Source organism: Patagioenas fasciata, chromosome 1, assembly GCF_037038585.1.
Source record: "Patagioenas fasciata isolate bPatFas1 chromosome 1, bPatFas1.hap1, whole genome shotgun sequence".
Lineage (NCBI taxonomy): Eukaryota > Metazoa > Chordata > Aves > Columbiformes > Columbidae > Patagioenas > Patagioenas fasciata.
This window is the reverse complement of record NC_092520.1, coordinates 56190084-56214755: the sequence shown is the minus strand read 5'-3', so window position 1 is coordinate 56214755 and position 24672 is coordinate 56190084. Positions and strand designations below refer to the sequence as shown.

The 24672-nt window shown below is 38.9% G+C and overlaps 1 protein-coding gene across 1 annotated transcript in view; it reads right to left on the bottom strand.

Annotated features, from left to right (window-relative positions):
* Positions 1 to 1334: 1334 nt before the first annotated feature.
* Positions 1335 to 24672, bottom strand: part of RAP2A (RAP2A, member of RAS oncogene family) — a 33124-nt gene continuing 9786 nt past the window's right edge. The window contains exon 2 of the mRNA XM_065829742.2: positions 1335 to 5399. Within this exon, the coding sequence (XP_065685814.1) occupies positions 5162 to 5399 (238 nt within the window). The 3' untranslated portion in view covers positions 1335 to 5161. The remainder of the gene's footprint in view (positions 5400 to 24672) is intronic.

Genomic DNA, 24672 nt, shown 5'->3' with positions numbered 1-24672 from the left:
GACACGACTACATACCAAGTATGCTCGTGTGAGCCAGACGGAGCCATAAGAACAGTTGTCGGCAACTTCAGAATAATTATTCCTGCTCCCTGGAAGAGGATGATGTTTCAATGGAGCAGAAAGCACAAGGCAGCAGGTAAACAGCAAGGGAGAGAACGCTACTGAAGGGAACTTGGGATAGAAGATGTAGTCCAGAGACTGCCTGGTCATGCAACAGAAGTGAACAAAGACTGGTGATCCAGTAAGATTGATACCCATGGAGGATAACATTTATTTCCAAGTTTCCTGCAGTAACTACAAACAAACAAACAGCAGTTTTCTGGTTGTTCAGTATTTGAAAAGAGCCCATGTTGCACACCAGCTTTTTTTTTTTTTTTTTAACTCTTCAGAAAAACCCCAAGAATTCCTGTTGTCCCACCACCTTCTTGGGTGAAACACAAGGATATTACTAAATTAACAGGATTGCAAGAACCCATCAGCAAAAGTTCCCCTGGTGCTGGTCTATAGGATGAAAGGGCAAATCAAAACCATAAAATTTGCAGTATATGTCAGCCTTCTATATTATCAATAGAACCAGGAGCTTTTAAGATGTGCCAGCCTCGGGCTTCTTTTTCCTTATGGCATGCACAACATAACAAGAGACTACCAAGCACCCACCATTACTGAAAACAGGGTGTTTTAGTGATACTGGTGTGACTAAAATGTAACTGCTGATCAGTGCAAATTAGCTAGAATAATCCTGTTAGCATTAGCTCAACTGCTCATTTATAAATCTCTACCACACTAATTGTATTTGAAGTTCTTTCTAACACTAGCTCCCTTTGTATGGTGCTGAAAGCCTGCAAAACACTCATCAATTGAACAGCTGATATAACAAACAATCCTTTCTGTAACCCTTTGCAAGCGCAGTGTTATAGAAGTAGTTCTATGTATTAATTATACAATATATTGACCAAGTTTGTACATAATTTATTATATTTTACAGTAAGCTTTATTCTCTAGCCATAGCAAGAGTCATCTCTCATCAAATACTAAGACTTACTGATTTTTGTCAATGTATACCCCTCTATGAAGAGAAGTAAACAAGAAAACCCTTTGCTATGTTCTTGATCAAGCTTATAACTTAAATCACAATATGCATCCATCCAGAAAAAATGAAAGTATATTTGCTTTCACTTATTGCTATTTAATTTGTATCAGAAGAGCATTTTGGCAAGAAATACTTAGGTGAACCGCAAACAGTTGACAGGGTTGTTTGAAATTCTTGGGTAGCCCTAGACAGCTTTGGATGAACTTTTTGACCAAACCAAAATGGACAATACAGGAAATGCAAGGGAGGTTTCATTAAATAAATTTATTTGTTAAAATAATTTAACTCCAAATACAACTGCTGAGTTTGCATTGAGTTCTATGTACAATTCTTGTTTTATTTGAAACATCAAGGTTTAAACAACTGACATTGTTACAAAACAAATTGTTGCCCCATTTTAAGTTGCCAGTTGTATTACAGCTCTACAATTAACTGTGAAACACATTAATTCACCCCGGGAAACTCCAAATCAACAGCGTTAAGCCTGATTTCAGAACCCACTTCAGTCTTTTCTTCAAACCCTGATCAAGAATTAACAGATGCACAACAATGCAGATAAAGCCTCCTGCAGTTGTCAAACATTTGCTCTTGTTGCGGAGTTTCACAATTAAAGCCTAACCAGTGCTTTGATGGCACACTGGTAAAAAAAAAGAATAAAAAAATAAAAATTAAAAAAAAAAAAAAAACCATGCACAAAACCCCCCAAACCAAATGGCTGACATCTTTAGGCAACATTCTATACAAGAAAGCAAATACCAGTAGTTTTCCCACAGAAAAGTAATGGCAACTGTAGCACTGGGGTTAGGGAGAGGCTAGAAACAGAACAGAAAGCGTCACCAAAGTTTTGTTGATGCTCTGAAAGGGCAGGCCGGGAGAAACACATGACAGGGGGAGAAAGAAATTGCAACAAAACCCAATGCAATTATATTTAATACTCTTAATACTCTTGATCTGATTCTGGTTTGTTTGCTTGGACTAGTTTTTCTGTGTATTTTTAACAGAAAGAGGAAACAGTTGCTCTCACTATCATAGCTTAAAAGAATAAAAGTTGCAACTTTAACAAAAAAACCAAAAAGCAACACAACAAATTTGGAGAAATGCTGTCTTTGTAGAAAAGTATCAAGCTCTACAAGAACAGCCAAAGGAAGAGTGGGTCTTTGGAACAAATCATAATATTTTAAGGCATGTTATAAGAAACTTTCAAACGTTATAATTGGTATAATCCTACCAGGGTACAAATGAAACAGTGACCCAAGACCAATGACTCCTGTAGGGCAACCACACAGCTGCTCTATGGGTCACTGGCCTCCCTTTCCACTACCCCCAATAATTTGAAAAAATCTCTGTCGAGTGCAACTGTCATTGATTCAAGCTCCACTACCTTCACATTAGTGGAAATACAAATAGTGCATAACTACCCCCTCAGAACTATACAACGAAAAACAACACTTACGCTTTCCCCCCGCCACATTGTGTGGTAGCTTACTTACGGCCTATGGTTTTGAAAATGTAAGAGTGTAATGAAGAACAAGACTGGGAGATATTTTCATTAGTATTTTCTGTTTAAAAATTTACTGTGCAATTTTCCCTATATTAAAAGCCCATCTGTTTTGTATTCTGAACCTAATGTTAGTCTGTTCATATTGTACTTCATGCCATTTTCTTGGTTGATGACCAATCTGTGAGGTAAGATTTTAACATCTCTGTAAACAACATTGCATAACACGCACTTCCAACTCAGCTTCAAATTTGGGGTTGTTTTGGGGATTTTCTTTGAGTGCTTATGCAGTGGATCTCGCACTGACAAGCTGTTTTACAGATAGGTTGTACCTGCTCAATAAACCGTTTCCCAATCTAGATATTTTATACATCAAAATATCATTCATTCTACATCTTGCATCTTGATTAAGCATGGTGGCTGACACACTAGGCGGGCGGGGGGAAGAGAACATTCATACCATCTAGTTTAGGCATATCAGTTGTGTGACTCAGAGGACCAAAGTTAAAAGCCTAAGTTTGCTATATAATCAACGGAAAGAGGTAGGTGCCTCTAAGGAGGGCGATTCAGAGCACCCAAAAAGGGCATTGAGATGCCAGAAATAAAGGGTGTGCCTATCTCCCTACGAGAACAACGTAGAGTAACGAAAGCTCTGCCAGGTAGGTGGGAAACGGGCTACACTGACGTTCTAGTAAGGCTTAATGTTTTGCGACATCTAATGCCCTTGGATACATTGGTTGTGGAAAGGTCTTGAAAGACTAAGGGCAGAGATGGCCCGTTCTCTTCCATTAATGTGATTTCCTGTAGCAATCATCCACTGAACGAGAATTCAAAATGTTAAGGATACTTAAGGATGAAAATCTGCGAGGCGTTTTGTACTCAAGTTTCCTTTGTGGCAGATGAGAGCGTTTTTAGGAAGTTCTGCAGATGGAGGCAAAACTCTCGAACCTAACTCCAATTACAGCATTTCTAAGGGCCATATACACACACACATACACGCTCAACACACACACACACCCCAGCACCTCGGTTTTCACTCATTTAAACACAAGGAACTACACTGTTACTGCACAAGATTGAAAAACTAATAAACACATGGTGTTATTTAGACCACAGGCTCAGTGACTCTGTATTTTTATGGCCAATTTTAGCTATAAAAGACCCAGCTCAAGACAATCTCTCCAGCATTTAAAATCTAAACATTGTGATTGAAAACTCTTCTATACTTTGATTGTAAGACTTCGGAATAGGTATTTCTGTGCCATTAGTCATGCAAATGATAAATACTTCACTGCTATGAAACTAGCAAGTCAGAGCTCGAGCATCCTTTCAAAATAAAATATTTGCTCCCACCATTTAACACTCCAATAATTGGGGCAACCTTTGAATAGTGTGTCAGGCAATTAAAGAGCCATTTCCACACTCACCTAAGGAATTACAACCATAACTATTTCACCTCTGAACCAAATGATTTTACATGGTTATTCAGTTTAAGTTTTCAACATTAAAGCTATCAAATAGCAAACTTGATTTTCAAAGGTTAGTTAGGGATCACACCAGAGAACGTAGCCCTTCAAGGCAAGAAAAACTGTTGTCTTTAACAAACTTAAAAATGCAGGATGTTCATACTGTCCCACGAGGTTTCTGCAGAAGGGAATATATGGATGCAACATGGCTTAATTTTCCTTACAAGATGGTACTAGTTAATCTATTAAAGTGTTCCTTGTTAGTAAGGCTCAGCAATTTTTTTTCATCACAGTTGCTTCCTCCTGGTTCAGTAAAGTGATAAATAAAGATGCTTCCTGCTTTGTAAACAGAGGGTTTGTTTGGCTTTTTGCAGACCAAAACCTGAAGCGATCCTCCATTTCTGAGCAGCAAAATGAAAGATTTGAAACATTCCAATGCCAGACTCTTTCTTCACCTGTCATTTGTTTTCAGATCTTGCCCCTCATTTCACACACTGGTGCAATGTTTTCTGTTTCAAGATGTGGGATAAAGTGTAGAAACAATAGCATCAATTTTGAGAAAAATCCAAAATAGATAGGTCTCTGGTAGCCTCTTACTCTAACACTGTTGGAAGTTCTGGTGAAATCAACATATTTGACTCAACAAACTTGGCCACAAGCAATAGGGCACGTCCTGAAGCATGGGAATTGGACACCGAAAGACTTGGCTCTTCTTCCACGCTTATGCCAGTTGTGAATGGTCTTCAGAGATATTCTCTCCACTGTGTTTGTTTCCCACCTCCAAAAGCTGTCCAGCTTCTTCGGAAATAGTTGCTGTGGTGCTGTCTGACGTGACAACACACGTACACTTGATCGGAATGACCCTGTAGATCAACTGGCTACGCCATAAAATCACAGGTGCTCAAAGGGAAAAACGGGTGAGATGTGGTCATTTAACCCAATTATATTCAGAGTCAGTGACTGACTTCCAATGCTCAGCTCTGAGTTGATGTTGCTACTTCACTACAGATGTATTTCAAGTGACCCACAAACCAGGAAGTGAAGTAGACGGTTTTACCACCTTACAAAACTTCTGCAAATCAAGTCCAGGTTAGGTCATTTTTAATGCTATTGTATATTACACGCAGAACAGCATGGATCATCTTTGTCTGGCTGTGCTGCATAGTTCATCTGTCTAACAATTTCTGCAAAGAGCTCATCCACCATTGTTTTACTTTTAGCAGAGGTCTCCATAAAGGGACAGCCCCATTCTTCAGCTAAGGCTCTGCCTTCACTCGATGATACTTCTCTCTCACTTTCCAGGTCCACTTTATTACCAACCAGAATTACTGGTACCTTCTCATACCTACAGTTCAAAAAAAAAAAGAAAAAGAAAAAGAAAAGGAAATTATATTTTAAAAACGGCAACATTCCAAATGTAAACATCTATTGTATTTGCAAACAGTACAGACCCAACAGGAAAAAGACATTTGGATTATTTTAAAATTTTATGTTGAAAAAATGCTCTGCATATTTCACATTCTAGCAACTTGTTGCTTATCTTCCTCTCCACTCTGAGCTTTCTTAAAGTTCTAGGGAATACCGCCTCCTCTGAATTTTCCTTCTTGCCAGGAAATCTGCCAGGAACACACTTCAACAATACAAAAACTAGGAATATAATAACATTTTTTATGTTGGCAATTTCAGTTAGGGTGTAAGAACAGGATGGATGTCCAGCCCTCCCCTCAACATTAGGTCCTCCTTCTCCCTGAACAGGTATCATATTGTAGTTCCTGTCTGTGATACGGATGCACCACTCTCTCTTTCAAACGTACATTTATCTTTGCTTAATATATATGGGACTCTCAGAGGAGAAATAAAATGGAGAAAACCAAAGTGCCAGTAAATTCCTTTGAAATTTCAGGAACTGTAGCCTACTTCGAGTACTGTATACACCCAGAAGTATTGTTATATAAAACCACGTATTGGCTAACACAGAATATATAACTCTCCTTCGCAGCACTCATATCATTATGCCAGTTAAACAAGCCAAAAAGGAAAAAACTGTTGCAGGCAATACTATCACAGTTCTGCCTCATAATCAACTTGGACAGCATAACAGATCATATAAGCTATGAAGGAATTTATTATTTTGCACCTCCTTGTGTGGGGATCCTTGCCATGCCTTACTTTTTTTTCCCATCCTCACGTGCATAAACCACAGAATCACAGAATCCTTCTTGAAACATGCAACTAAAGAGTTCAGTCAAGTTTTAAATTTACAGATTTGCCATAGTAGAGAAGAAAACATTGGGCCTGTTTCCAAAATACTCTTATGTGGGTTTTCTCATGAAAGCAAAAAGGACTGAGAAAAAAAAAACTGATTACGGCTTCTAGCACTTTAAACTAAACCAAGAGAAACAAGATGCTTTCCTCTTAATTTAAACCTGATTTTCTGCTTCACGTTAGCTTAGTAGTACTGCTTTGAGTTAAGTCACTTGAGCAAGATTGAGCTGTGGGCAGACAACAGTCCCAGATGACATCTGCAGCAGCTGAAGATGTCACAGTCCTTAAGCCATCTACAACTCCTTCTCCATCCCTCCTGCCCACCCTCCCTGCCTCCCAGGAAGGGCAGCAGGGCAGCACTGGGGAATGTCCCTCAGCTGGGTGAGGGAAACATCCAGCAGCGTGGTCTCACCTACCAGCCATGATCAAACTCGCCTGTCAAGACTCGGCACTGGAATGGGGAACCTCTGCTTTCCCGTTTGCTTTACTTCAGGGATGGTGGGCTCCCCCAGAGTCAGGATAAAAGGGCAAACATTTCTCCAGCCACCTCAGCAACTCTTACGTCACCCCAGCAGTATGAAAAATTGGTCCAACTATGTCATAAGATGCAGCTGAAATTCTATACTTTGCTGTGCCTCTTTGCTAACTACAGGAATGTCATTTACTCCACAGTCTAGGGCTGCGGTCAATAATTGTTGAGAATTCCTCTCACTTTCACCATTTATCCTATCCTCGTTTACCATCTGAAGAGACACAATCCATTTCTTACCCTGTGGATATACAGTATTTAGCACAATGATACCTTTGGAACTCTTGCAAGAGCTAAGCTGCCATTAATTAAGTACCAAAATACACACAAGCATCTTGAAATCTGTCCTCCTGCGTTTAAACACATGATAGCACAGCCTTTAATTACATAAGATGGATGGAATTCAACAGATAAGACAGCAATTCAATATTTCTTTTTATCTTTATTGTTCAGATGCACGTGTCCTATTGTATTTGCTGTACAGCATTAAACACCCTTCAACAAAAGTGGAATCAGAGACACCTTCACTGCACTTCTTGGTATCTGACGGCCCCAAACCTCCCACCACTCCCCACCACATCCTCCAGGTATTCTCTCGTTTTCCCAATTCTACCAGTGGGAAAAATGGAGAAATTCAAAGCAGCCACTTGAGAAGCATTCAGTGAAGAATTAGATAAGACAGAATTTAAAGCACAAGATGACCTCTCATCTCGTTCTGCAAGATCACTCCAATCTGTTGAGAAACATATGAGGGGAAAAAAAACCCAACATACTTGTTGCAGATTTATAGCTAGTTCTACTGAAATATTCAAGTGCTCAAAAAGAACTCTAAAAAAGCTGGGCAACTAAATGTCTGAGGATCTGTTTACTCCAAGTACTCGGCACCTGGGAAATGGAGTGGTGGAAATAATGAAGTTTTGTACTGCAGAGCAAAAAGAAGACACGATGAACTGACAGGATAGATGTGAAAAGTCTAATTTGATTTATTTTCACAGGACCATCTAGAAACTATTAAGTGGAACAGACAGAAGCACTTTTCTGTATTGCTTTTTCCTGCTTTTGCCTCTTGCATTTACCCTATTCACTACTTACATTCACTACTTAAAATGAGACGGGAATCCTACTGTCAATAGCCTTATTCACCTTATAATCCAGATTCATCCAATAACCACTTTACAACATTAAATTGCGTAGGAAAATGTATCTGCAGAACTCTCATTATGGCATCTTATCAAATACCTCCTCACAGAGCAAAACTAAAGTGGCTCTGGCAAAATACATCTTTGTATTACCTAAATTTTGATTAGTCAGCTTTACAGAGAAAAGACTTTCTAGATATGTATATTCTGTGTGACCATATTAAAAAAATACAAATATAAAATACAAAAACATATACTTATGCCTGCCTATAATATATATAAAAACTGCCTGTATTATATATAAGTAGACATATACATATATAATCATACAAATTGTCTTTCTACATAGAGAAGTCAGTAGCCATCATCTAGAATAATGGAGGTTGGACTATGGCAAATAATTGGAAAACAGTCCATGGATACTGAGCAGAATACAGGCTCCAGTACAGGTTTAGGAGCTCCAGTTCAGTATTAGATCCCAGCCAAGCACTGGACAGCCAAACCAGACAGATGTCTGTGAATTGTGGTCTCCAAGCAGGATGATGACCTTGATGAGGGATTGATCGTGTGTGAACTAACGGGCCTTTACAGAAGCTGTGTGGCTGCACATAGTGGGTTCCAGCCCCTACTTGTCTTTGTCCAAGGTCAAGTTGGACGGGGCTCTGAGCAACCTGATCTAGTTGAAGATCTCCCTGCTCATTGCAGGGGGTTGGTCTAGATAAGCTTTGAAGGTCCCTTCCAACTCAAACTATTCTGTGATTCTATGATTCAGAGTACTTAAGGGTCTCCACACCATACTCCCCAGTTTTCAGGTTCAGGTAACACACCGTGGAAGCTGTAGCTCTCAACTAAAGCTCTACAAGCTGTGAAGTTCAAGCTGGCCCTCCACCCTTTACCTCCCAACACTGCCAAAATTTCCTGCCTCAGTTACTATTCTGAGCAAATTTATTTCTGATGAGTATGAGAAAGATCCCTGGTCCAATGCACAGCTGCTGATCTTTTGCTGGAGGTGACTTCTGCTTGCTCCTGCAGGCTCCACTCGGTATCTGCAGAGCTTCAGACCAGCCAGATGTCGGCATAGCCACTGCTGAGGTGGTGTGTAACAGCATAGGCCCACAATGAGGAAGGGTGATTTCTCAGATGTGGCGGAATTACGTTATTCTCATTAAATTTGAAGGGAAGAACATATCTTCTCCACTTTTTTTTTTCCCACCCTGTTGAATTTCAGTGACCCAACAGGAAAAAAGCTTATTTACAAAAGAAACAAATGCCCAAGCAGCAATGCAGAACCCTTCCATACAAGCAGAAAAATCAAACCCAGAAATTCACAAACCTTTCCAAAAGCTTCAAGTAGGGTCTAACTTACTCAAAAATCACTTTTAGCATAGCAAAAGATGCTAAAGCCACTTACATCAAAGTCCCGAGAATCCAGACTGCTTCTGCCATTGCAGGATACGTGCAAGGGCAGCTCAGCCCATGATGGGAGCTGGGGAGAGGTCTTGCCTTTCAGGGCAGCCCATCTTCCCCTGCCTGTCCCCTTAGCACTGGAGAAGCAGCATGTTCTGCTTCTCCTTCCCAGAAGGGGAAAGTCCCACTTCTTCAGGACTGCTGAAAAGCTTTGAGCAGCACTGATCATTGCTAATGAAAAGCAGGAGGGCCACCTGAAAACGAGAACTGCTGCCAGTTTCCTCTGTATCAGCGCAGCGCAGTGTGTGTTCCAGGGCAAAGATCACAGCAAAACCTGGCAGAAATAGACTCAAATGCAGCACGGGAAGGCTTGACTTCTCAAGACCTCTTCAGGAACAAATTTTGCAAGACCAATTACACGTGTTTGCAGAATATGTTTAACGAACAAGGTGCTTCACCCTGTTTAAATGATCTCACTATGTTAGGCTCCAAGGCAACAGATACTGAGTGGAAACTCCTGAAGAGACAAAACGACTGCAGTAATTTATAGCCCCATGAAAGACACCGGTGCAGAGTCAAATACCATCATATCTGGGATATCGTTACTGGCAAGATACAGTCATTGTTCCATAAAAGACAACCAGCATGTATGTCCCAGTCCCAGAGAACTATTATATGCTAAACCCCAGCCTGCTATCCATCTTTAACAAGCTTCTGGGACTAATAGGCCACAGTAAATCCCTCTGGTTTCCTGAGGATGGAACACCATGGCCACATGGAATCAATAAATATGCAGACTTTCAATGTTTTATGTGGCCCAGCTATGCACCACTGACCACACAGCCTTACAAATCACACAGCGATAGATAGTATCTGTATTTTATCTTACCTCACACTGCATATACATCTTCCACATTTCTGTTTAGGCTAATAGGTATACTTTGAATAACAGCTTAAAACATTTAGAAAGCCTTAAGATTAATGGTATGTAAATGATCTGCAGAGATTTTCACCTGTTATGTTCTCTACCTCCAACCTTATTCAGAGACAGAGAAACATGGGCAGTACCTGACATTACATCTGAATCTCTTTTACAAGGTACTTCTCAGGTTTCTTGATAGAGCTGTCATTGGATAAAGTGCAGTGTATATAATAAAGTAATATAATACAAATAAAATTTAAAAGTGTATATAATAAAAATGCAGAATAAAAAAGAAAAAAATAAGGTGTGCCAAGGCAAATAAACTGATCTGATTCCCTTAAACTTTGCCAAAGATGGACCAGTATCCCAAAACTGGGGGCGGGGCGGGGAGAAGAGAGCTGGACCAGTATAGCAGAAGACATTAAAAAGTTCAGATGAGTTCCTGCTTTCTAATTCCACATTCTGGAAATGTTGCATCTTTTCTAGGATTTCTGACTGAGCTTAATATCAGAGCCAAAGAGATACAACCAAAATGCAGAAACTCTCTGTATAATAAAAAAAAATTAAGAGAATTAAACATGTTCTTCAAGACTGTTTCTTATAACTAGAAATTTATGGAAAGATGTATGATTTATAGCTTTACATGTTAGATACAGGGACCACAGAAATCTAAAGGTATCTATCCGTGATGACCACTCCTAATCACAAAAGGAGTGTCCAGTACTAAACCGCCTTTATTACCTTCTTCTACATACAGGGTATATTCCTTTCTCTTTCCCTTTTTTAAATGGATGTATTTCTGGCATTTTTGATAGCATTTCAAAAAGGAAAGTAATTTAAAGGATAAAGATATTAGGGACAATGATGATGCAAATACCAGAAGGTCAGTAAAAATAATTATTCTTCATTTTAGACTTAAAAAAAACCCTGTGGTAAGAATCCTGCCAAAATTCACAGTAACAGAATTCTGAGCAATATGAAATAAAGTATCAAAAATAACAGTTAAATTTATTAGACTGTTTACAAATTCATATGTAAATATTACTAAACATTATTTCGTAAAGTAACTTGCAAACTTTGATGCCTACAGTTAAATGTGTCATAACTTGAAGTTTCCTCATCTAGAGAAAAAAACAACATACGCCAAACATAATTATCAAGACTTTTCCTTACCCTGTTCACACAATTCCTTGGATGTTTAATGCCGAAACCTCAATAGTTAAAACTCACATCAGCTTCAGAGGATAAGAAAAGACACAGGGTGTTCCCTCATCTGATTCTGAGCCTCTCAAACACCAGGGGAAGACCAAGCAAAACCACAGAATTGTCAAGGGGAAAACAAACAATCTTAACCCTTTGTTGAAAGCTTCCAATTCTTGAATCATAGCAGCACAAAAGAAATATAACGTACTTCTAAAGCAATTACTACGTCATCTTAAATTTGGGCAGAGAGGTAATTTCACTTTTTCCAAACCCTGATATTCTTTGTATTTTGCTAGTTTTAAACAGTAACATTATCAGTTAAACCAACAGCAGGGGCTCAGTCTGCTGAGCTGTATTTTTTTCCACGGAGTACTGCAAACACATACCAACAAAGATGTGCCTATACCTGTATATATGTATAAAATATGTGAGGAGATAGATACATAAATCTAAAAATAAGTAGGTTTCTGCAAAGTTTGAGCACTTTGCTCTCTAATGGAAATTATTACAGCTTCTCTGGTTGATCCATACAGAGCAGCTGTAAAAGCCCTACTGTTCTGATCCAAACAAGTCATTCCAGTTTACCTATTGCATTTAATATTCAGTTTTGTAAGCTATGTTGTGTAAGGATTTAATTACTTGAGCAACAACTCCCAACTAAGGAAAAAAAAAAAAAGAGTCTTAAAATCATTTTTATAAATGAGTAGATGTTAAAGAGCTTATTGGAAGTCCCACTGCAATTAGGCGGCTGAGTCATGAATTATTTTGCTATAAAGAACAGCGTATGGCCTAATTGCAGGACTGGGCATCTAATGTTTTATTCTAGGCTTTGACATAAACTCCTTAACAGCCTTAGGGAATCAGATGGATAGACTGAGGTATACAAAGTCAAGATAATTGCACTTACTCATAGGACAGCAAATTAAATAATAATTGTAAAACAACTTGAAGAATAATATTAGAATAATAAATAACCACAACACCGTATCACTTTTGAGGAGGCTCCAGAAATTATCTTTGTTCTTGTGCGTGAAACTTTCTGGAAATAATTACCTCAACTTAAATAAAATACTTGAAAGCCAATTCAGTACTATGGTTGTTAGAGTTAGTTTACACTTCCCAGTTTGGTTTCAAGGTCTAGGAAAGGCTCAAATAACACGAGTTTTACTGAAATTGTTTGGCAGCCTCACCCTGGGTACTGTGCTTGTAAATAATCACAGGAAATAGTTGCAAAAGCCCAAGAAACAACAACAAAACCCAATGTAACAAAACAATATATATTTTTGCTTTCCAACTGTTACTATAAGTACTTTTCAGCCAAAGCACTGAAACACATTATTTCTAGGCAGCTTACAGACGAGAACTTCCATGGGACAAGAATGGTGGATGGTACTGATACACATATCCAAAGTCTATCTAGTAAACCTACATTCCTTTGCTGCAACAGAGGCAGCATGATGATGCATATCATTTCTGCACAAAGGACACTGAAATACTTGCCAGATTATTTCCAATCACTTGAGAGAGAAATTCTTATCTGTAAAGGATCTTCTGTATCTAAGATCTCATGGGGCAACTAGAATAACAACAAACTCTGTCTACATGTACAACCTGCTTCTTCAAGTCACTGCAGATAAAGCCTATCTTCAGCTCTGCCACCTGCTTAAACAGTAAAACAGCAAATAGACCTGAAAATTCAACAGCCTGCCAACATGCCCTATGGGAGAAGAGTTCACTAGAGGGAAAATCCTTCATTACCAAGGGGAGAGGGAGACTTTTTCCTCAGCAAGTTTGCAGAACTCCATGAACATTTAAGCTACACTACATCTAGTAACCAGTTCCCCTTGGAGAAAGGCGCTGGTATAGGGAGCGAGAGGCAAACAGCACTTGGAGTGCTGGGGAGGACAAGAAGGAGCTTGCAACAGGAACAGCAGCAGTTCTCATCCACTGCCATGGTAGATGTTTAAAAGCCTTCACAAACAAGAGGTTGGCTTTCACCTTAAACTGGACACCTCTCCCTTGTATGCATCACTACAATTCATATCTAACACTGAAGTCTATTATCAAGACTGAAAAGACTCTAAGTGGTATATAACATCTACCTGCTCAGCAGCAGGTTCTCTGTGAGTGTATCCTAACAATATTTTAATCTTTGAGTTCCCTCTCTATGTCAAACAAATTTCTTGTCTTATACAATCAAGCATCAACGTCATCTCGGTGAAATTCTGAAGTGCTGGCCACATTTGGCAACTTAGAAACACTGGAATTTTCAAGTAAGAATTTTCTATTCCCTGGTATAATTTAAGAAGCAATAACCACAACTTTCAATTCTATATAAAAAGCAAGGCAAGTGTTTTACCTGACTTTTTCCATTGTGACTGATGCCCTTGTTTCTAAAAGCAACAGGAAGATCAGAACATCCTACAAAACCGACATGCTCACAGGTGCACTATTTCATTAGTTGCTGTCTCTATAGTCAGTTTTCATTGAAAGCCATCTACTTGTCAAGAAAATTATTAACAGATTATGAGGCACAGTATGGTTGCTTAAGTACAAAGTTCTTGCTCAAAATTTCTAGACACTGAAGTCGAGCAGCTAATTTTTCTAGAAATTGCTGCTACTAGCTGTAGTAATAGCTCAACATCTTGAAAATTAGGCCCAATATATAAGTATTTAAACTTGGGTCTGTAACTGAAAATTATTCTTAATGACTATTAGTTTTCTGACCCCAAATATTTTTTTAAGCCATATGCCATGCTAATCTATTGATGTTTGTACCAATATAATGACCATGACTGGATATGTTAAAGTTTTCGGTACCTACCAAATTACAACATACGGAAGATAGTGAAATTAAAATATAAATAGAAGATAGATGATAGTCTCTAAAGTCTTAAAAGGAGACAATTCTTTAAAATGAACATTTTTTCAGACATAAACATTTGTATTAAACTTCATCCTCTGATAACTTGCAGAAAACACATTAAACTTCAAGTGAGAAGAGTGCTGACACATAGATTTCAGAGACACAGGTTCAGTTCCATATCCTGCTACAGACTTCTTGCACAATTTCCAGCAAGTCCCTTGAACTCTGTACCTCTGTTCTCCATCTGAAGAAAACAGTTCTCAGATTTAACCTCAGAATGCCTACTAGCATGTAAACAACTCTGAGGCCTTCCATCCTTCATGATGAAGGCAATCTGAACATCCTGAAGGATGCACTAGCAGTTTGCTCGCTCTTCAAGAGAAGAAAACATCCCAGATCCCAGCTGTTCTCAGTGGCAGGCTATGCAACACCACAAGTCTTCAGGTTTTCTTTACAAGCATTGAGAATAGATACATTAGGGCAGATTCTGCACCAACACCAAGCTTGCAAGCAGAAAGAATAAAGCTATTAGATTACATGTGCCTCAGAGTAGGAGCAAGAACACCAGCGTGGGGGACAAAACCAAGGTTGTTGCCTCACTTCAGCTCCCCCAGCTTGAGCAGAACCTGCAAGGGCTCACAATATCTTAGAACATATGCTGACATTGAGGGATTTCTCATCCTCCTTGCTTTTCTGTACAAAACTTCTACATGGTCAAAAAGCCTGCCTATTCTGAGTATGTGGGCTTGAATACGTCCCTTTGCAAAGGCAACCAGAAATGCAGATATCTATTAAAAGCAATATAAGCCTCCTGCACATCATAGAGCAAATCTATGAATTCTGTTTCGTATTTTAATTTATTACATGGTTGTATTCAATCAACTCAACAGTGACCCTAATACGCATTATCATTTATCTATCAATACATGCTTTGTCACAGGAAGTTCCTCTCAGAAATCTATCTGTTGACATGAAAACCTTTAGATTAATTATTGTAATATTTTGAAATATACTGTAAATTTACTTCACAGAGCAGCATTGACAAAAGTGGAGGAGAAGAAAAGCGACAAAACAAATTCGTACCAGTTCAGATATACCAAAGTTTATGCCTGTGGCTGGGTTAACGAAAAATCTTTGTCTCAAAGATATTGTAAATATTCCATCTGCAGAAGCTGAAGCAGCATCCAGCCATTCTATTAAGCACAGAATCTAGCAAGGAATTTATGAGGATGACAATTTATGAGGTCAAGTTTCTAACAGATTCAGTCAATGCTGACATCTAAAGCTTTAGTTTTTCCTTCTCCCTACAACTCTTCCCCTCACTACCCTTCAGTCCATAAATAGGGTTGAGCACATGCCACAGTTTCTTTCACAACTAGAGCGCTGACAGGGCGTCTTTCCCACCGACAATTCAGCTAGAACTTAAATAGTTATTTAGATTTGTAATTTGTTCCAGACATCAAACCACAGAAGCCCTGGGGTGGGAAAGGACCTTGGGAGGTCTCTAGTTCAACCCCCTGCTCACGGCAAGGTTGGTCAGAAGACCTTGACCAGCTCACTCAGGGTCAGTCTTGGCAACCTCCAAGGACAGACCTCCCACGACCTCTTTGGGAACTTGTCCCAGCGTTTAATTCAGTTTAACTTTGCCACAGAATTCAAAACTTACTGGCAGGTAACAGAGGAAGATGAGACAAGAAGACAACTGAGTTGCATAAGGCTGGTTTCCATAGAAAATAGGCTGAGAAATAAATGCCAAAGCTACACAAATATTTATAGCTATTTGGTTATGTAGAAGAACTCATCATCATACTTACAGGACTCAAGATAGACATATATCCTAGCATTATGAAAGCAAAGTGAATTAACCAACTTTTACAGAATTAACTAAAGCTCAAGCCTAAGTTAATGACAACTTCAATCTCTTTATCCTTGTTTTTTGAACTATAGAAAGCAAAGCTTTTTAGTGGATATGCAAAGTAAAAACTTTGGCTACCAAAATAGTCAAATGCACATGAATTTTAAAGGGCCAAAAGACTATAGTCCTGTAAAGTATTATTTCATTCTTCAAAGTGAACATTCTCTTACATTCCTTTAGCTAATTTATAATCACTAATAAAAATCCCACTGCAAAACTTATTTAAACTATGCTAATAGGATTTTCTCTAGCTCATTAAAATTACGCTTTTACAGTCTTCAAGACCAGTCCTAACAATTAATTAAAAACCTTCTTAGCAGCGTCACCTGCTTCCAAAGGATTAAAGTTTGGGAATGATCATGTCATGCCATCCAGTCAGAATCACACAAAAGCAACAGATTCTTCTCCACATTGAGGTAAGAGCCTCCTCGCTCCAAGAAGACAGAGCTGCTGACTTTCAGTACTACCCAGATTGAGCCTCTGAAAAACATATGCAAGCCTGGCCCACAAAATTCACCTCTGACACTTTGATCACCATTATCTGATCTGTAGAACTGAGCATTATGTACAGATGTGAACTGCATTTCCATAGTGGCTTTTATTTATTTGCTGCTTAAAAAATTAAACCTTTTGCAATGAGCTTAGCTTCAGGTCACTTAAAACTCAAGCAAAAGAAAAATAATGGGATTAAGAGGTAAACAGTGTGGCATAAATTTTTCCTCTCTCATCAATCGCTGTGTGGAAGCTAAGGCAGATAGATACAAGAGCTTATATGATATCGCATAGCCTGATGAGAATTTGTGTGTCTAGTATGAAGCAGAGACTTCTTTGTTGCCCTAGTAACCAAAGAAGAACACAGCTTTATGTCCTTCAAGCTAATAAAAATATCCTACAATGCTTGTAAGAAATCTTTGTAAAAAATGCCCTATTGAGACAGATGTTCCTCACAACGGTACCTTTAGGTTACAACTCTGAGTACATTTTAGAAGATAGTCTGTTTTACAGGAACTCTAAAGCAGTGGCCATGCTGGTATTGTGTATCAATTTAGGAGAAAATAGTGCAAGTTCTATCATTTTCTCTTTTACTTTGGAAATAGTACTATGACTATAGTTCAAACCCTCTTTTACCAAAATAATATTTGACACCTGTGATGAACAACCATAGGTAAATCCTAAGGTCTTGACTGGTTTCATTAGCAGATACTCTCTGCCAAGACTTCAGAAAGCTGGTCACCCTTACCTTACTGAATTATTTATCTAATTACCATAAGCCTGCTTTAAATAATTGGAATGTTTGAATGAACAGAATGCCATGGTTTTCTTATCCACAGCTTTCAGAAGTTGTTACCATCTTCAACAACTCAACTTTATAATCCATAACCTCTCTTCTGAGTATAAAGTTCAGAAATAATTTTCTTAGGAACATTTTTCATTCTACCTACGACAGGTACCATTTACAGGAGGAAAAAAAAAACACACCAAAACCAAACCAACCCAACAAACAAACAAAACAAAAAAACACACACACACACAAAAAAACCCACAAAGCAAACCAAAACAAAAAACAACAAAAAATAAAAACAAAAAACAAAGCAAATGAACAACAACAAACACAAAAAAACAAACAAAAAATGCAACAAACAAAAACAAAACAAAAAACCACACACCACAAAACACCAGAATGCTTCATTCTACATCAGTGTCCTGAATACACTGAAAGACTTGAAACTACAGTTTAGCCATTCTAGTATCCAGAACTTTCCTAGTAATAACTTGTTTATAAAATTTTATCAGATATAGGGTATCTAGTATTTAAAACAGTAAAATCTAAACATTTTATTTTTCCTTTACATGTGTATACTGCAATTCTAATATTTGAATAACTATTAGAAAGAAGCCAGTTAGAATGAGGAGCTCATATAACTCAACATCTGGATGATGAGTCTATTTATATTTTAACTTCTGCATAAATGTTAATTTCTTTGGGTCTACTCTAGGTTAGAAAAAAAAAACCCAAAAACAACAACAAAAAAAAACCAAAACAACACTCCCTTTTCCCAGAGACTTTTACTAACCTGATGGCCTTTTTTTTACTAACTTGATGGCCTTTTTTTGTCTATGAAGATGCTCTGTGGCACTCAGTCACCTCGAAGACCATTTTAATCTTGTATAAGTTAACCCTATCAGCTATTAGGCCACGCCTGCAACAGTCAGGACACCTCCAGGACTCTGTCACCACATCTCTGTGGCTTTAGGCACCTGGTTGCTTTGGCCAGTGCCAAAGCTGTGCCAGTGGGTGTACCAGGGCTGGAGCCCACAGCTCCTTGCCTGTCAGCATCCCCAGGGCACTGGGGCAGCTCCACGCTGGCATTTTGCTGGTGTCCATACACCAGCTGATGGCTCGTGCCACCCAAAGGGACAGTTACTCAGCTAAATGGATGGAAAGGAAGGGCTTTGCTAGCTGGTAGAGAAAGCAATACATGCACACATGAGCAAGAGAGAAAAGAAGAAAAGAATCAAAACCTTCAGAACAAGAGTCTATATCTCCGACATATTTTTTTTTTCAAGAGAGAAAAAACCCAAAGAAGCCAGGCCAACCTAAATAAGTTCTCTACAATGTTGCAAATTCCCACAAGGACACCAGTTTTAACATTGCCTAAATGATGTAGGAAACAAATCACGTGGCTTTACATTGTTTTAACTGAACTTGTTCAGAAAGACGCTTAGTGACAGAAGTTTCACATGTGGACAAAGGCCAATTCGAACTATTTTAAATAGAAGATGATTGCAGAACCTGGTGAAACCCACTTTTTTTTTTTTTTGTCCTGGCTCCTGACACCACCAGCTGGAAGACCAAAAAGCCCACCTGCACATATACGCATACATTTGAGTAAAACATGTACATTTTAGTTGTCTCTTTCTGAGTAAACTTATTTTCAAAACTGTTCAGGTAGGAAACAGTTTGTGAAAGATGCTAAACTATAATGTACTTTTAGTCTGAGAAACAAAACACCACTGCAATATTTAAATGTCTGTTTGTCACATTCTAGGTACAGAAAGGATGATAATTTGTACACTTAACCCTCAAAAGCAACAGTAATAATGGTAAGAAAATACTTGAGAAAGTTGGGTTTCTTTTAAGAAAGAGCCTATATTTAAAGGTACCACAAACCCTAACGTCCATTACACCCTCTTCATTGAATCACTGATTGGCAACTAGAATTTCCTGAAAATAGTCCACTAATTATTTTTTCCACATTAACTTGTCCTATGCAGAAAGGCCATTTCAATTAATATGAAGGTGTGTGAGGGGGTGTGAAGCCCAGACTGTTCCCAGTCCTTTTAATCTAACCACATCTCTTGCTGACAGACAGTCTTTTCAAGGAAGGTGTTTTGATCATCTCTGGGAGAAGAATGTAGACTTCAATTACCAGCCCAATTATCTCAGCTAGGAAGGCAATACAAATGCTTAATTTTAGAGTAATAAAGGATTTTCAAGGTGTGCCTTCTCAGCTTTCATCCAAGATTGAGCTTTCCGTTGTCCCTCTCTGGCAGATGAAGTTACCATGACGGCAATCACTATCTCTGACTAAAAACCATCTGGATGAGAATTTAACATAAGCTCAAGTTCACTGATTTCACACCTTTAGGTGATTTGTTTTCTTTCTTGGATACGCTCACCTCAAAAAGGATATTTTTTGTATATTTTAGCCAAATACAGTTTACTAGGGTTAGAACAAAAAAAGCAATATCCTGCAATAAGCACTAAATCATCTTGAATGACCAAGTTGATGAGAACCCATGGAAAGAACACAAGGCAAACTTTGTTTTGTTTTGTTTTTCAAAATTCTATTTCATTTCATAGGTTGAGTCTACAAGGTAGCAATTATTCCCAGAGGGGATAACTTTGTAACCCCAGGTTTTTTTCTCAGTGTGTCTGTATCAGAACTAGGGATACAGCAGTAAACCCTGCAATACATGGTAAACACCAGTCATGGTTCAATCCAAGCCAGCAATTCAAAACCACAATAGCCACTCCCTCCCTCCCTCCCCACCCCCAAATAGGGGAGAGAATTGAAAGGGATGGGAGAAACTCATGGATTGAGATAAACACAGTTTAATAATATAATAAAATATTGACATACTACTACCAATATATATAAAATGAAAAATGGAATATAAAAGATACTCAATGCAATTCCTCACAAACTCAGTCCACACCAAGCAGCCAGTTCCAGACAGCAGCACCTGGTCCCAAAGCTGATCTCAGGGAGAGAAGAGAGAAAAAGGCAGAAAGGACCAGAGGCCTCTGCAAACAGCAGGATGGTGAAAGGCCCAACCAAGGGAACTCACAAATGGAACTCCAACAAAACAGAGCAGAACTGGAACAGGTCTCCATCTCTCTCTCTGTCCTCCTAGCCAAAAGATCCTGAATCTCCTTAAATAGGAAGCATATTGATCAGTCTGGATGTCAGTCAAGCTCTGCCCCATCCATGCCGCTTTTCCCAGCTGCCTCACACCTGTGGGCAGAGCACTCAGAATGTCCTTGGCTCTCAGGCCAGAGCTATTAAAAACACTAACTCTGCCTCAGAGTGTTAACATCTTGCTCTCTAACCAAATCCAAACAATGACCATACTAGCTACAAAAGCCAGAAGTTTCTAACTGCATGGAGAAAATTAACTTGCTCTCAGTCAAATCAGCACAGCACATCACCCTCCTTTCCTCTCACATTCCAGACAAATCCAGACCTTTTAAGTCAAAGTATCCCAACCCCAGCTTTCCATAAACTTATTTTTCTTTTCAGAACAGTTATATTGTAAACTTTCATAGGTAAAAATTATATTATGTGGATTTGTTTAATCAAAGGGTTACAAAAGCAGTAAGAGGAAGAAGTCAGGAGGAATCACCTTTCCATCATCAGATTACCGTGCTGCTTACCTTGAGCTTCTTGTGATACAATTTTTAGACAGAAAATAGTATTTTGAACATGTCCGCTATAGTTCAGTAGTATGACTGAGGGCTCATATTGTCTCCAAGTGCCAGTCACTTCATTCCCTTGAGAAAGGGCCCTGCTTTTAGTTAAACATTCACATTATGTATTCTGTCTCTAAACCATTACAGCTGCCCAGTAGTTGAACTCTGGGCAATTACAAACGTAACCGACAGTGTAAATCAAAAAGATGGAAAGAACAGTAGCTGCCATTCATCAGGAAGCTGTCCAAGAACTGCATTTGCTCACTATGGTTCCTGAAAACCGCCCTCGTACAGATGCAGAGCAAGTCCAGCAATCCTCCAATTACATGGTCAGCACAGAATCTGAGGCACAGGGCCTGGTGGAAACACAGTTATTTCCACAATAACAACAGACCTTTAAGAACTGGCACTCAGAGTTGTAACAGGAAGAACATTCCTTGCCAAGAGTTGCTGACAGACTCATCAGCTGATGGGTAGCAAGCATCTGACTTTGGTTGCTATGAAATATGGCTACAGAGAGCACTAGAAATAAAAGTGGCACAAGAGGTTTGCCTAAAAACTGCTAGATGGTAAACAGACTCATCAGAAATTTGCAGCAGTAACAAAATAAGACAGTGATGCTTCAGTAAGCAACAGAGACTATACAATCCCAGATGGAATGATTATAATGTACATAGTGCCAGACTAGAGGCAAGACCACTAGATATCCACTTACACAGCCCAGGCAAAAATATCATCTGATCCATAATGTTATATTTAAAGGCCAACAGAGGGTTCTTCAACCTACTCCTGTCAAAACAGCCACTCATTAACCACAACAACAGGCAGCCTAGCTCCTCCACAATTTGAATCAAATTCGGGAATATTTGGATTGAGTGAAATTCCAGAATGTGCCATCATGACTAAATTTTACAGAACACAGAGGATCAAGGAGCAGAAGGCTACCTATTCTCACATAGCCAACTTGTAACAATTACTGGAGAAAGAGATGATATGAAGATAAATGCTGCAGATGTTTAGCAGGCTAATGTTAAGTGAGGCTGCAGATGTAAACTAGAAGAAACACAGAAGAGAGACCTATGAAGGCTAATTAAGTTTCTTCATGTTTAACATTAAAACTTTGTGGACTCTCAGCAAGTTATATTCATATCATCTGTTGATTCAGTTTCCTTCTAGGAAAGAATCTATCACCCCTCAGACCACTATTTGTATGAGGATAGCCACCTAAGTAGATTCTACTCCAAATACAATATTATAATCAGCTATATAATGTAACCTGTGCATAGAACTCCTTTTTTAAAGAAGAAAGCTATCTGAAGTTCAAGAATTGTCAAGATCATGCTGTGGATGATATGATCATCAAGTCTATGTTCTACTCAATATTCTGTACTAACAAGATCCATACAAAGGCATTCAGGAATTTGCTGCTCAAAATGTAAGGAATGAAATTGATGTGAAAAAAACAGGAGGTGAAGAGAGGAAAATGTTCTGATGGCAAATATTTCTGGCCCTAAATGCAAAACTGAGGCAGGTAAATATACTGGGACTCCAGAAGAATGTAGGGAACTGTGTTCAAGAGACTGCTCCACAAAATTTCTGCCTACCCATTTAATTTCTTGACAGGCCACATCCATCTAAGGTTTTTGTCAAAACAAGGTAGTTGCCTGAAAGCCTACAGCTGTGCAAGCCCAGCTGAGCCATATATTGGTACCACAACAGGGTCACACACCGAAGTTCTCTAGGGATTTACAGATGAGGTATGCAAGCAGCCAAGTCTCTCGAGAGCCCTAATTCACTAAACTTTGCTCTGTGAATCTAGCAACACACTCGATAGCAAACACAACAGATATCACTTCCACACAAAGTCATGGGAATAAAAGCAAATGGTGGCAACGCTGTTTCTTGCATTTAACATAGCAGTACAGCAATTACAGCATCAACCAAGGAGGTGAAAGACCTGCACCTTCTTTAGTAATAGGAATTTCACATTTGCTTTTCCTAGAAGACTGCTCTAACCACTAGGCGGCAAGTGAGGTTGAAAAAATACTCTTCATTCTTCTTGTAGAAGATGAGCCACTAGGAAGGCAAATATAAAGACATGAAGGCAAATTCACAAATCCTGAGGGAACAATAACAGAAAAAGATTAGGTGTACAAGCTGAAGACAGATACGAGAGACTGAAAAGGCAAGGATTTCTCAGGACTGCTTATTCACTTTAGACAAAGACGTCACTGCAAAAATGCAAAGTCAATATCCCATACAGTGAATGGTCACCAGAAGGCTCCCCTAGTCCAGGTAACAACAGCATTTCTGAAAAGGTGAACTGTTACTCCATGATGACATAGTAGTTTCCATTTTTCACCCATTCTCTCAGAATGTGTTTTGATCACTGAGAGAGTTTGCCTCTCAAATGGAGAGAGAGATTCTACATACATAAGGAAATAGTTCAAGTGGTTTGTTGCAACAGAACTACACACCTCAGAGCAAAGCAGATTCCTAAAGGACACAGAAAAGAAACACTAATCTGTTTTGCAACACCCATTTACGTTTTATTTCTCAATGAAATGCAAGAGAAGGCTGACACTGAAAAAAACCCCACAAAACTAACCAAACAAAAAAACTAAACACGTCTCCCCCAGTGCATTGCATGTTCAGAACATCAATGCCAGGATTCCCTACTGTGGACAGCATCCTGCACATTTGGTACAAAAATGAAACCAACTTCTACTCCCACCATATACCAAGAAGGCTATCTGTAAAAGAACCCAAGCAGATCAAACAGACTGAAGTGCACACAGACAGCATTGACCCAAACACTCCCTTCCCCAAACCGATGAAAGCAATGGGAGAATTCATTCCAAATTATCGCTTGGATTTTGACTGTGGACTGCAGCATTAACCCAGCAGAAGGTGACTCATGCTTCTCTCTTCCAGGCATTGTAGGGAGTAACCTGCATGTCAGCTACCAAGAATCTAACCGCTTCTGAGACCAGCAGACCAGCAAGATAGAGAGCCTGAATTTGATCAGACACTGACAAGCATTCAGACTACATAGACTTTTTTTTTTGGGGGGGAGGGGGAGTTGGGGGCAGGAGCAAGAAGGTAAAGGTATGAAAGGTATCTGATAAAATGCTCCGGAATAAATAGTTCAAGGTGACCATCTTCTGCTCTCCAAATTATTTTGAAAAAGAAACCGAACCTCTGAAATTACAAAAAACACCTAAACCACAAAATGCCACTGTTTAACGGGTTTTCAGCAGAATTAATGCAGCAGAAGAGGGGTAAATTTTGAATCTGGAGATAGAAGATTACGACTAGAAAAACCCTTTGCAACATGAAGTCCTTTTTGCAGTAGAAAGTAATCCACAGACTGAAAGCATACCTTTAAAAAAAGTGT